Source organism: Kryptolebias marmoratus, linkage group LG18, assembly GCF_001649575.2.
Source record: "Kryptolebias marmoratus isolate JLee-2015 linkage group LG18, ASM164957v2, whole genome shotgun sequence".
NCBI lineage: Eukaryota > Metazoa > Chordata > Actinopteri > Cyprinodontiformes > Rivulidae > Kryptolebias > Kryptolebias marmoratus.
Window position 1 is genome coordinate 11,352,634 of NC_051447.1, and position 14,751 is coordinate 11,367,384.

The 14,751-nt window shown below is 38.3% G+C and overlaps 1 protein-coding gene across 3 annotated transcripts in view; it reads right to left on the reverse strand.

Moving 5' to 3' along the window:
• The window catches only part of iqsec3a (IQ motif and Sec7 domain ArfGEF 3a), a 76,990-nt gene that overhangs the window by 3,232 nt on the left and 59,007 nt on the right, over positions 1–14,751 (reverse strand). For all 3 annotated transcript variants that reach the window (XM_017414817.2, XM_037981335.1, XM_017414816.2), the window contains 5 exons: positions 9,505–9,630; positions 6,578–6,677; positions 5,704–5,862; positions 4,833–4,925; positions 3,499–3,542 (listed from right to left, as the gene is read on the reverse strand). In XM_017414817.2, coding sequence (XP_017270306.1) covers positions 3,499–3,542; positions 4,833–4,925; positions 5,704–5,862; positions 6,578–6,677; positions 9,505–9,630 — 522 coding nt within the window. The remainder of the gene's footprint in view (positions 1–3,498; positions 3,543–4,832; positions 4,926–5,703; positions 5,863–6,577; positions 6,678–9,504; positions 9,631–14,751) is intronic.

Here is a 14,751-nt window from a genome sequence, read left to right on the forward strand (position 1 = left end):
ACAGCATCAAATGTTATAAAACTGGTTCCTCCTCTACAATCCGTCAAGCCCTCCTTTTTTTTTTTGTGGGGGTGGTAACACGCAGCACACAAACGTGCGCACACACACACACACACACACAACCATACAGGGCATGCGTGGGGGCTTAGGTGTTAAGGATCAGTGGAGGTGTAGAATCATTGTGACTACTGCAGACTCCCCTCCCTCCACCCCCCACAGGTGCTGGGAACAGTGTGTGACTGGGGTCAGGTGGAATAGCAGTGAGGGGAAAAAACAGTGCTACAGAAAAGGGGCCCCGTGGTTCCAAAGGGGACACTGAGGGCCCCTGTGTCTCCCTTCCAAACCACTGTGTGGCACTATGGTAACAGTGGACACAAGGAGACTTCAAGGTCAAGGCACCCAGAACATAGAGACGGGAGGGTCAAACGAAGAAGAGGGGGAGGTGGAGGCAGAGGAAAGGAGGTGAGCAGACTGACAACCACAAATGTCCACAGGCAACATACATTTAAAATGTCACATTTCTCTCTAGTATTTCTGCTCCTTTGCTGTTCCTCTCCTTGAATTCCTTTCACAGTGCCTATCAAATCTTCAAGTCTGAACACTAGAAATTATCAGTGAAGTCACCAACTTGCTGACTCAAACAGAAAAAAAAAAACAGTTGTTCCTCAGACTACTGAATATTTTGGTTTGAAGTCAACTTTTCATGTGCTACACATTGCATAATGCTGGGTACTGTGGTTAATATCTTATGTCAGACATGGGTTATAATTTGTTCTTCCACATCCATACAGCAGCTGATGCACTGTGCATCATGCACAACCCCAGTTCCAAAAAAGTGGGAAGTTGTTTAAAATTTAAATAAAAACAAACTGCAATGATCTGCACATCTCATAAACCCATATTTTATTTGTAATCGAACATAGAAAACATATCAAATGTTTAAATTAGGAATTTGTTCCATTTTTTAGGAAAAATAAGATAAAATTTGAATTATATGGCAAAACACATCTAAAAAGGTATGGATACGAAAACAGCTGGAGGAGCATTTTACAACAACTGTCAACAGGCCAGTAAGAGGAGTGAGAATAAAAAGAGCATTTTAGAGAGGCTGAATCTCTCAGAAGTAAAGATGGGCAGAGGATCACCAGTCTGAAATATTGTGCTGAAAAATAGCAGAACAATTTTAGAACAATGTTCCTAAACAAAAAATTGAAAAGACTTTGAATAGTCCATCATCTACAGTTCATAATATCATCAAAAGACTTCATGAATCTGAAATAATCTTGGAGCTCAAACAACAAGACTGAAAGTCAATATTAGATGCCTGTAATCTTCCAACCTTCAGGGCCACTGCATTAAAACCAGATCTGATTCTGTTCAGGACGTCACTGCATGGACTCAGGAACACTTCCATAAACCACTGTCTGTAAACACAGATCACTGAGCCATCTACAGATGCTGGTTAAAACTCTATCAGGCAAATAAGACGTCATGTGTAAACACCATACAGACACACTGCTGTCTTCTCTGGACCGAAGCTCATGTTATACGGACTGTGGCAAAGTGGAAAATTGTTCTGTAGGCAGAAAAATCAAAACTTCAAATTATTTTTGGAAACCACAAATGCCATGTTCTTCATATGAAAAAGGGGAGTTATCAGCTCACAGTTCAAAAGCCAGCCTCTCTGATGATATAGGGGTGCAGTAGTGTCTATAGCATGGGGAACTTACACATCTAGAAAGGCACCATCATTGCAGAAATACAGGTTTTAGACATATGTTTTTTAACATATGCTCTCATTCAGACAATGCATTTTTTCAGGAAAGACCTTGCATATTTCAACAAGACAATGTTGAACCTCATACTGCATCTGTCACAACAGCATGACTTCATAGTAGAAGAGTCCAGGTGCTGAACTGACCTGCCTGCAGTCCAGACCTCATACCAACTAAAATCTTCTTATTGCATAATGAAACAAAAAAATCCAGCAAATAAGACCCAGGATTATTGAACAGCTAGAATCCTCGATCATGAATGAGACAACATTCTCCTCCAAAAACTAGTATAATTTCTTAGTTTAAACATTTATTATGGTTACTCCATTGTTAATAAAATATGTGTTTATGAAATGTGTAAATCATCGCATTTTGTTTGTATTCATATTTTACACAATGTCCAACATTTCCAGAATTGGAGCTGTGAAACAACCTTGATTGTTAAGCATTGCATTTTTTTGTAAGCAGTGTTTTTTAATGCAGTGGTTCTGAAATTTTAGCACATACTGGCTTAATATCACTGCCTCCGAGGCAGATGGTGGCATCATAATCTCTACAGTTTACTTATCAATTCTTTTAAAATTGAAAGGTTGCCACAAAATGCAGTATCTTTAGATGTAAGCCTGCAGTGTATGAAGGATTTTTGTGAGTGAAACGTCCTGCTTTCCAAGATAAATGCGTCTTGACAGCTAGCGGCTCCCCACAAGCCCCTGACATTTACTCTTGGCTGCGTGGCAGAAGTGAAGATGGCTCGCAAAGGTAGCTCAGACAACCATGAAGACTGTCCTAAGGTGCAAACATAGGTAAAAAAAATAAATAAATAAAAAAAAAATATATATATATATATATATATATATATATATATATATATATATATATATATATATGAGAAAATTTTCTGAATTCTTGGGCTGGAAATAATTTAAAGCTGACTCTAAAGTAACACTAAAGTAAAGATTTACAGCCTGACAAATTACCAAAGACCTCTGAGGAGGTAAACAGCCACTGAATATCAAAATAGTCTGTATACTTGGTTTTTCACTCCAGTCCTACACTCCACAGCCCCATGAAGGACTCAGAAAGGTCATCTGGAGCCTCTAGGATGGTAATTGCGAGCCCTCAACATCAGTGCTGTAGTTGGCTGGCTCTTTTGCTTCCACAAATTGTTCGCACGAGATTTTCCCCCTGGAGCTTTCGGTATGGGGTGAATGGTGGCAACTCTGGGTCAAATAAGTGTCAGATTTATCTGACTGTTGTTACTGTGTTAATTAAGGTCTCACTGCTCAGTGTGGACACACACACACACGGGATATGCATACCACAAACACCTTTTGAAACTTCTGTTTTTTTTTTAAAACCACCAAAAGGAGTCACAGTTTCTGTCTGTGCTTGTGAAACTAATTACAACTTGCTCTGTTTGGAGCTTACAGATATTATTTAGGCCTTTGGGTCTGCATTATCATTATGAGATAGATATGATTGTATTAACATACCCAAACCACTCTTTTTTGACAAGATTGCTTTATCTAATAGTTTTATTGGGTTAAACACATGCCCGCAGCACTTTACCCAGCAACATTCGTTCGCTCACGCACTCCTCACCCACACCTGCTTGACGCCTCTAGTCCTGGAGATATGACTAGTCCTGGAGTTTTGGCCCTATCTCATCCTACTTACTGACTTACCTGTTGTTGGGGACATGGACCTATCTGGAAGCACTTACCTCTACTGCGTTCTGTCCACTTCTGTCATCGATCTCCTGGTTTCCTGGAGGTGGGAAACATAAAAAGAGAGAATAAAAGGTGGCAGCAATATGTAGACGTGAAATATTAAGGTTTTGAAGCGGATGAAGCATATTACCTTTATTTTGCACGCATTCATTTGCTCCAATGTATATCTACTTGTCTTTATATAAAACATCTCCTACTGTTATTGATCTATTATTATCTTTTCCATTAGAAATATTTGTGGCCCTATTCTGTTTTAAGTCTCTGTTGTGTCATTTTAGCTACTGATACGATCTTTTATTTGTTTACCAGCACGCACTAAGAGAAGTTATCCTTCAGCACACAAAGGCAAATTCTCCATGTAGCTCTGCTTATCTGCTTTTAGAAAAGACAAACTGTAAAAATACACAGATCCTAACTCTGCTCCTTGATAAATATGTTTACTGATATTATCTGATGTTTAAAATCCAGAATGAAGCAAAATGCTTAATCACCAGATCTCTGCTTATTCATTGTGAGGTCTGTCTTCAGACCCGTAGAGCTAAAGCAACTTGCACATGTTTATTATGACTCCCTGTCTTTTCTGACTTTTGTGGTTTATTCTGCCTCTTTGATGCTTCAGGTCAAATACTTCATCCACCTGCTCACCTTGCTCTGCTACACACTGTTTTGCCACAGCCCTGATAACCCTTATATATGTAAATGGAAAGCCTCTAGATGCCAGACATCAGCCAACCTCTGAGAACAGCGTTATGACTCATAGTGATGTGGATAGCTGTGAATCAAGGCTTGTTATCACAGAAAGTATCCAGCTGCTTCAGGGAATCGCTAGAAGAATGTGCATGACCAATAAAGTAGGCAGTTCTTAGAGTTAATTTAATTTTAAATATTCTAATTTGTAAAGATTGGTAGCAATCAGTTGCATTCTGTATTGAAGCTCCATTATTCATGGTACCCAGTCAAAAATCAATCAGCCAACTAAAAAATGCTGGAAAATTCATAAACAGCAGGTAGAAACAAGAGGCCTTCAGGAATATTTTACTTAGTAAATATCAGTGCATTTCAATAAACAGATTTGTCATGATTAGCACAGGAAAATGCATGCAGACCCTGCAGGATTAAAAAGGCTTTGCTTCACAACAATTACTAATATTCAGGAGTAGCAGGCATTATCAGTAGTCTGCTATAAAAATCTTAGACAATCCGGAGAATAAAATGCTGCAGGTATTATTTCCTTAAACATCAGCCTTATCTGTGTTTTGGCTGATTAGTTTGTAAAAAACACTGACTTCATGTGTGTTTTCACAAAGAGCAGTTTGCTCTCACACACCTGACAGGGATCCCTGTTTGCTGCGCAGCTCTAGCTGTGTGCCATTGCTCTTAACTGAGTGTGTCTTGGCTCCCTGCTGCTTTTCCAACTCCCCTGCAGAAAAGAAAACAAACAAATAAATAAACGAAACAAACAATCATCCTCATAATCACCATGACACAGACTAGAAAAATATAGACATATACTTTAACCAGAATAAATACATACAAACTGAACAACATTTGAGTTGTCTGTGCTTCCTTTCTCCCAATTTCATCTTTAAATTCAAAATACAACTCATAATTGCTTTGATTAAACTTCACATGATGACAGCTGCATGTCAGTTCCCATTAGGCTGTAGCTGTATTTTGTTATTTAGTAAAATGTATATAATTCAATGAGAGGAAATGAAAATGTGTTAGCAAATCGTCTAAATAAGTCCCAACATATTATCCTGATTTGCTGCAAAGCAACACAATCTATCCTTTGCACGTGTCTTCAGGGAGAAATGTTCTCCTTCCTATCAACACCTGCTTGTTCTTCACGTCTTGTTTCCTCCCAAAGCTGCAGGCCTTCCCTTTTCTGTGAAAACTAAAGGAGTTGCTTCAAATCTCAGGAGGGATGCTATCCTCAATGCCCACTGCCAGGACCTCAGCTTTGAAAGCTCAGAGTTTTTTCACACATGTGAAAGTACTGTACATGTGAGGTGAACTGTGTTATTGTCTAGAGAGTTTCAGCAGCACATAAGCCTGAGCTGCCTGCAGACTGTTGACGCTGCAAAGCAGGTTAGAGTTTAAATACAAGGCAAAGAATGTCTTCTGGGTTGTATTTAATCTACTTATTCTGTTTTGGTTTTGCATTAAAAACATCCCCACCTCATGACCATACTCACACTCGATGCGTATCTGCTCCATCTCTGACACCTCTGCGATGGATTCCTTCAGGTCCTCTACAAACTTGAGCAGCTCCTCTGCACTTTGGGCACAGAAGTGGAGTACCTGCTTCTTGTCTGAGCCATATGGCGAGAGGATTGTGATTCCATGAGGATAGTCTGAGGAGTTTTTTTAAAAAAAGGAGATTTGAGCAGTCTAAAAAGTGAAAAAACAAACAAACACAGGAAATAAACTGGCAACAGGTGTTGTTTTAAGCTGTGAATACCATAACTAGGCTTCCAAAAAGCAGACTGAACTAGAATCCCCTGCATTATGTTTGCAAAAACATTTTGCTGAATAAAAACTTTGCATTTCTCTTTATTCATGTCACTGACTCGGGCATGCAAATAGGGACATATATCAGTTATTAGATATACTAATCTCAAAATTTTCTCAATAATTGCATTTTATTCTGACTCGTCGCATCCTTGATGAGCAGAAGGTTCCTAAATCTAAACAAGTTTAATAAATAAACCTAACCAAGCATCAAAAAGTGAAATTGAACCTACAAATTAAAGAAGAAAACAATAAGAGGTTTTAGCTCTCCTATTTCTAAATCCTCTGACTTTCTGTTGCTCCTTTTCCAGCGTCGTCTTGAAAAACATTTTCACTGATGTCTGAGTTTCTGCTGTAATGGTTTAAAATTATTAGGGCAGCGTGTCATGGCACCAATCTCAAAAAGACATCTTTAGGATCTGTCACTGATGTCAAGGAGTCTGTACAAAACACCATCGTTTTATAGCTTGGGATGACAACGCGATGGTAAAAATACAGCACAGGGTCCACAATTTTTGTGCACCCACTTCACTTAGCAGAAAAGTCATGGTGACTTACATTCGTTTTCAAAAAGATGAAACTGCATGCCGAGCAGGCCCATGGCTTTGCAGAAAGTGTAGGCAGCAGAACTCTTCTTCTTTGGACAAAGCTTCAAGATCTGCGGGAGTGAAACTCGGCTCAGAAAGACAAACTATTTATTTATTCAAAATTTATTCAAAGAGCAGACACTCGATATTAATGTGCACCGTAGCCTTCGAAGTGTTTCAGATTGTGCGCCAGTGCTTTCATTTGTATGAAAAATGAAAGTGTGGCGGGCTCATATCAGGATGTTTTGGAGACGTTACAGAGCTTTTTCATCCAATGACCTTCTAGATGGAGAAAAATGAGGCAGATCTGCTCTGTGATGATACTGTTTGGTGTAATTTTCCAGGCAAGAAGTACCAGACAAATAGATTACAGCGGCACTTTTAAACAGCTCTTGGCATGTTCAAGCTGCTGGAACAGGGGCCAAATTAAAAGGAACTTCTCAGATTTTTTTATGGCAATTTTTTCCCATCTTTCTAAAATGTCACAAGAAAATATGACACTGGAAACTCTGGGTTCTAAATCAATGAAGATCACCTTTAATGTTAGAAGATAACTGGTTTCTCCTTCATTTCAAATTGGCCTTTAAGCTACTTTTAATGCTATATGGAGAACAGAAACAAAATGGCTTTGATGCGTGTAGCTGGACTACACCAGCAACTGTAGTTATGGGAATAGTTAAATATTTTGAATAGATGACCCCTCTGTGTCTCTTAATGAGCACTTTAAATATGTCCAGCCTTAAACTTTTGATATTTCAACCCTCCACAAAACTCTGAATCGAGTGAAATGCTTCATTACCATCAGCCTTTACGACTTCTCTGCAGGGGAGAGACCTTTGCCTAAAGGTACTCTGCCGCTGCACTGCATTTACTACCATCTATTATTAGAAGGAAGCACTGGAAAGCCCTGAGTTATAAAACAACATAAAAGACGAGGAGCTTTCAGAAATGGCTCACAGTGGAAGGAGGAGATGGTGCATTGCAGCTGTCACAACAAAATAAGCAGCTTTAAAGATTTTCACAGAGAGAAACTTGAAAACAACAAGAACTGGTACTTTAAAATCTCCCATTTCCATTCTTTTATTCGTGAAAATTATTTTAAATGTTGATCTTATGCATGTGTGCATGAAAGAAGACTTAAATATTCAAATATAAAGTAGAAAAGGTGCTGTGTTATTTACAAAATGTAAAGCAGGTGGTGGTAGAGATTAGTCACCCTGAAAGTTTGTGTGTGTCAAACTAATCCAATAATAGCTGAACAAAAGAGCACCATCAGTATCACACATCCAGGCCTTTATAGCAGAGTGGCAAAGATGGAAGCATTCCTGACTGAAAACACAAGAGACTTGAGTGAATTTTCAAACAGGCAGCTGAATGACTTTCAAATTATAAGAAGCAAAACCTTCTGATCTGATGAAACAAAAGGCTCATTTACACCAAGCAGAAAGAATCATCGGAAGGGTCAATGAGTGTCTGCTGTTCTTTATTATTATTATTATTATTATTAACTCTGCTGCACTCCACTAATGCTTTTGTTTCAGCCAAATGAACATGCTGAAATAGTTTCAGGTACTGACAGTAAAACATAGTGAAACTCTGCATGCATTAATGTGGCATTATTTTTAATGCATAAAGAATAAAGCTTAATAAAAAAGCACAATTGTACCTAACGACCCAAATTAGAAGTCTAAACACATTAAAGCGCACCTAACTAGAATTACGATGAAAACTAAACTTATAGGACCCCCTTCATGCTGGATGATGACCCAACTACGCTCTCCATGACCTAATAGAACAAGGCTGGATTGAGGCACATTTGGAAAACCTCCTGAAGTGTGAAGGCAATCATGACTCAGCTATGCTCTCAAGGTAGTGTCTCACTGGGCTGCAACTGTTGGCGAGCAGCATTTCCACAAGACACTCCAGAATGTCCTACATTCGTTTCCCGAGGTTCTCAGTTTCCTCACTTGAGCTGCAGAGATACATACAACAAATTTTCTCTTTAAATAGTTACAAACACATATTGTGGGTGTTTTAAACAAGTCTCAGTTTTGTAGCGGGCATCTCCAGCCAATCTCAAAAGCTGTATTTTTGAAACCAGTCAAAAAAATGCCTGTCTTTCTTTCTGAAGTGTCCTCCAGTGGATCAAATCCTAAATATGAGGGCAGCTGCTGAGGTGGGTACAAAGCAGGCAGAGGTGAACAACAAAATAATACCCTAAAAATACAGTTTTGCAAGCTTTGCACCTGAAAATAAGCTGTAATTTTCAAAAAGCTTGCTGGTTGCAAACACTCAGAATTCGGTTTTAATGCAATGAAAATTTTGTGTAATTTTCTCAGTGAGACACCACCTTGAGCCAGATAGTTTTCTTCTCAACAACCAAGCCACGCCTGTGTCCACCTGCCCTCCAGGACCCTGACTGGCCACCGCCGCATTGATAAACCACCAGTGCTGTGCTACAGGAGGAACGCTTTATCATGTGTAATGGGGAGCCCATTGCCTGAAGACCTCACCAAGAATCTGCAAAAACCATCTGTATTCTGGATGATTTTTACATCACAACAAGTTTATCCTGTTTGAAAGGGACTTAAAATTGATTATACATAAACTGACAGGTAGAGAGTCCCAGGTAGGTTTTCTGATATACAAAATATAATGTCTTATCATATTTAGAATGAAAAAAAAGAACTTGCTGTTGTGTTGAAATGTATTTTTGGAACCTAAGTCTGTTCAGATTCAGTAAGAAAGATAACATTTTAAATGACAGCACAAGTAGCAGAAACAATGTCCTCCTCAGCTTTTGTGTTGAAGAAATAACATTATTGAATATCTGCCCTTTAATCATTTCCAAAGGTACCCGAAACTCTGCTCAAACCTTTATTCAAAAAATAATCTTACCACAAGGAGATCATTGAACAGGAAGACTTCTCTCTGATGGGCTGCCTGTTTTTGGGCCTTGTTGACATCCGTCACCTCGAAAAGTCGACTGCAGCACACTAGTCTTCTGTGAGGGACAGAGAGAACCTGCATGGAGACATAAAGCAGACAGAAGTAAATGACTGAAGATGCAGGTTGTCTGCCAAAAAAGAAAAAAAAAAAGAAATCCAAACTGAAGACCATAATAATCTTGTTATGCTCCATGTTCAGGATAAAGCTTCTGCAGAACATATGGGACTGGCATTTGAATAAGAAACACAGTATTTGCAAAATTAATCAAAGGCCTAGCATTATTTGAAGGATTGCGTATCCCACAGCACAATTTATTCCAGAGTTTTAGACTAAAATATTGAGAAAAGCCGTACCTGTTTTGGTCAAAACTTTAATATAATGTTATGCACATTCTTATGTGATATTGCAAGAGACTGTATTGTTAGTGACTCAGCTAAAACCAAACCAAATTTTAGCTCAATATCTGTCAGTTTGACTGAGTTATAGCCATTTTTGTGTTAGCCAATGTTGATCAGCTGTGGCAGCCATTTTGAATCTGCTTGACGCCCAAAGTTAATCAGTTTTAAATTTACATCCAGGCATTACTTCCTGAACGTTTCATTAAAATACATCCAGTGGTACATGAAGTATTTTGCTAACAAACAGACATAAACACATACGTAGGTAAGAAAACATTATCATCTGCTGTTGCCTTTTGGCAGCTGGCAACAATCAGTGACATAACTACTGATCTGGAGTGAACACTAATTAAGAGGAACATTTAAAAGTGAGGAATAAAATTTGATGAGTTCTGTTCTTGCTGCGAGGGTAGAGCACAAAATAGTCCTGTCCAAGCTCGGCACCCACAAAATTATCCAGGAAGGAGCTGGTTTGCCCAGCTGCAGCCTTTGGATGCCAGATGTATCTGTCAAGCTGTCATAGGTAAGCCCTGGCAATACTCTTACTGATAATAATGATGTGGAGACAAGCCACAGCCAAACGGGTGTAAGTTCATAATCTCCTCAAGGCAGGACAGGAACTTGGACAGTTTAGGCTCGTCCAGGAGCTGCACCTGTGCGCTGACTGCTTCCAGCTCTACTTCGGCCTGAATACAAAGCAACTTGCAGCCTGTTAGCCTGGTGGAAAACCTACACTGAGACTTTGTGATTATAACTAACTATAAGCAGCTTAATGAAATTATAAAATTATATTTTGTGTATTTCATTACACCTTTGCAATGTGAGCTGTCGCTGTATCTGTGGAAAATTGAACATAACTCATTTTATGCTGGCGTGTGGATGAAATAAATTGGATTTCCTAAAGGAAGAAAAGTGAGGGAAGAATTTGAGCTTGTAATATCAACCCCAAAATAGGCAGATGTGACATTTTTGTTTATCCTTGTAAAAGCAGGGGTGGTGTATTTGTGGGTCCTTTGTGATCCTGATGAAGCATGAAGAGCATGAAGATCAAACTTTCACTCCGAGCACCAACTGATCGTGCTAGATCTGTTTTTAAAACATTGAAACTAACTGTCAGAGTTCATAATGTGTCTGTTAAAATATCTCATGCACGCTTGGAAGAAATGAAGTGAAACTTTCAGAAAATAATAATCAGGTGCACATATACAACTGATACAACTTTGGAGACAACCCAATTTAAGATGGCTGTCATAATCAACTGACCTTGGCAAACCTAAAGACAAGAACTCAGATAACTTACATATACTAAGCTAAATTGTGATGTGGTAGTAGCTGTTCGTCATCCTCAACACAAATTTGCAAGATCTCACAAGATCACAAATTATGTTTTTTTTTACAATCTCTGACCAGCATGAAAGGTGGCAGGTGTTATCCATTCCTTCAAGGAATGCTAGCTCTTTATTTTTAAATGGTTTTGAACAGCGATCTGGTTGTACTTTATTTTTATTAAGTTATGTAATGCCTTTCTTAATTAGTGTCCCTTAATTAGTCAGTGAAACAAAAAATGTTGTCACATCAGGACTCCTACACAAGACAAAGACAAGTAAAGGTGGATGCAGTAAGATATTGTGATTGCAGATTTGACATAGAGACTTTTTTCCCCCCCAAAAAACCTTGCGATTGTCCTTCCAGGGTTTGTTTCTCCTCTTGGGCCCTAAGTGGCTCTCCAAGTTTAAACAGATTACTGCATGTCTTCAAAGAGCAATCAAATCATGTTCTCGCCCTCTTCACACTGTTGTTTTTCTTCTGCTCCTCCCATATCTTATCACCACAGGATACACAAACCCTAGCTCCAGCCTCTTTCAGGGAGCTTTTCATTAAACTAATGTAAGAATCATGTGAAGACATCGTTAGCCTGAAACGCCTCTTGCTATTAATCTGTGAGAAAATTAGTCCTGAAAGGATCACTGAGATAAAGTGTTTCTACTGTTTGCCAATGTATTCATCAATAAAGCAAATTATACAACTATACAGGCAAAGTAATTTAATTATGTTACACTTTGTTTAAAATGTATCACACATGGATGTGATGTCTCATCATCAGATTGAAGTAATGGTTCTATATTGTGATATCTTTACCAAAAAGGAAAATTAATTTCAACTTTAAAATCTCTTTTTACTATGGAAGATAATAGGAACTGGTAAACCTACTGAAGAGGGAAGAAAGATTATCAAAGTCTCTTCCTTTTTATAGAAGACAGTTCCCATTGGCAGAAAATAGTCACTTCCTATCACAATAATCCATCATTGTTTGGCTGTGACAGCACTCCCTCTGTAATCCCACAGCTACTCATCTATCACCGAGCGACACTGAAAGGCACAAGCCAGAGAGAGGGGAAGAAAAAACAGGAAAAGACAAGAGCAATCCTTTAATGTCAGCGTTTCAATGTCGTTTGGAAAGTTAGGATGTAACTGAGATAAATTCTTTTGAAGGTAATTAAGATGTGAATTCATAGCTACATTCGTCTATCTATAATGGATAAAGAAGGAGGGAAAACTTGACACAAAGTGCAGCTGAAGTTGGTGGCATGTCAATATTTCCACAATTTATTTACTCTATCATTTTTTTTTTTTTATGGGCAGCAGCTAAAGATAAATCTGAACCACAGGTTCAAACAACTTGAGTATAAATGTCAAACTGGACATATTATATTAGTTTATGAATTAGGATATAAAATGCTTTATAAGATTAAAATGACCAAAGTTATGTGAAACAAAAAATCTCTGCAACTTTTATCACAGTGTAATTCAAAAGGTTTTAAAATGCCCACAGATAAATGAGATTAAAAAAAAATTCACATCCCTGTTAAAGCTTTTAAAAGTCGTTCAGTATTGTAAGTAGGCACAGACAGAATGTTACCACATCAATCTGTAAAGTAAGAAGCTGAATGCTTTCATAAATATGCCCGTCCTTGAAAATTTCTGGTCAGAAATGCATGGAACTTTGCACAAATACCAGCAAAATAGCTATAAGTAGATAGACTTTCAGTGATGCTTACAAAAGCAAACTTGTTGCTTTATATTCTGCATGTGAAAAAGTGTGGCCAAGGACCCAAATGTAAGACTGCAGGCAACAGGGTATATAAATCAAAAGTCTTACTGCCAACTTAATGAAACAAAATTAAAAGTGCTGCAGGGCATGTAGTTAAGATTTTCTGTTGTGTGCAAACTAAACAACAGGAGTAATGCAATAATCTGACACAGATTAATGGAAATCAGGTAGAAGATATGTGGAGGAGTTGATGACAGCTGAACGGGTGACCAGTAACAAACCCCAGATGTGAAACGCAGACTGAAAGGAATAATCTAAACACAATTAAAGACCTAGCCTTCTTTGAAGAAATGAATATTGCCTGTGACCTTTCATGCCAGACTTTTAAACTAAGATCATGATATGAAGAGAAGGGACAAAGTTATAGTCATTTTGGTCAAACCTCTTAAATAATACTAAGCACAGTCTAAGGCAATATTAAAAGATCTTGCAAGATGTGTTAGTGTTCAGAGCATGTGTTGTTAATGATCTCAGCTACTACCACTCTAAATTTTAGCTCAATATCTGTAAACCTGAGTTGAACATTTTTGTGTTGGCTAAGGTTGATTTGCTGTGGTGGCCATGTTGAAATTGGGTAACTCCAAAGGTTGATCAGTTGCCAATTTACATCCAGTGATTACTTTCTGACAGTTAGATTAAAATCATTACATTACATCAAATTAAAATTCATCCAGTGGTTCATTAGATATCGATTGTTTGTAGCTATTTGTGTATTTGTGAAATTGGTGTCAGGATTCGGTTTTACTGTGTGTTTCTTTTTGTATTTAGTGTTTGAGTCTGGTTTCTTTTGGTTTGGATTTATTGTTGTCTTCACATTTTGTCTTGTTCTCTGTGCCTCTATCATCATTCACTTCTCCTCAGACTCTCTTGCCTGCCTGCCACGCCCATCTACACCTGCCCTAAGTTTTGTAATCATCTCACCTGTGCCCACTTCCTCTAATTACCTCCTGTTTTTAAAACCCGGTCATCTCCCCCACTTACTCGCTGGTCCGTTGTTGCTCCATGCGCTGTTTGGTTGTCCCTCTCGGCTTGCGTCTCCGTTTTGGATTTTGTTATGTTTGGTTTTGCTGCCACGTCAGCCTTTGTTTTTGATTATCTTTTATTTTCATGAATTAGTTTCTTTTTTGAAAGATGAGTCTGCGCACTGGGTTCGCCTCCTTTTCCACCCAATGTGACAGCTGGCCTAATTGTGTTAGCCATCTTGAATGAGGTGGATTTCAAACACACACAGACATGGGCATAAACATCACTTCACCTTTCCTCTTGGCAATAACAATCAAAAGATGCTAGATTTTCAAAAAAAAAAAAAAAAAATTGTGATGACATGCCAAACACCACTACAAAGTGAGGGAAGGCTTGGATTTATCAATAGTAATATGTCACCTCCTTTTCTTAAGTCCTGACTTCCACTCCACACTCTGTACCTCTTTTACCTTGTTTTTAAAGTTCTCTTAGTCTTCTTTTAAGTTTTAAAATTTCTAATCCTACTTCAGATACAATTAGAAATCCCAACAACGTTTGATGCAACTGTAAACCAAAGACAACCCTGCTGCAACTTTTCAGTAAAAGTTACATAGAGTTCATCTAAACTGATGAGGAGTCTAATGATAGCTGTAGTTAATGATGTATCTTGTGGGAGTAATGATCTGATGTAATGATTGAGCTGTCAATGAGACATTTAATGAC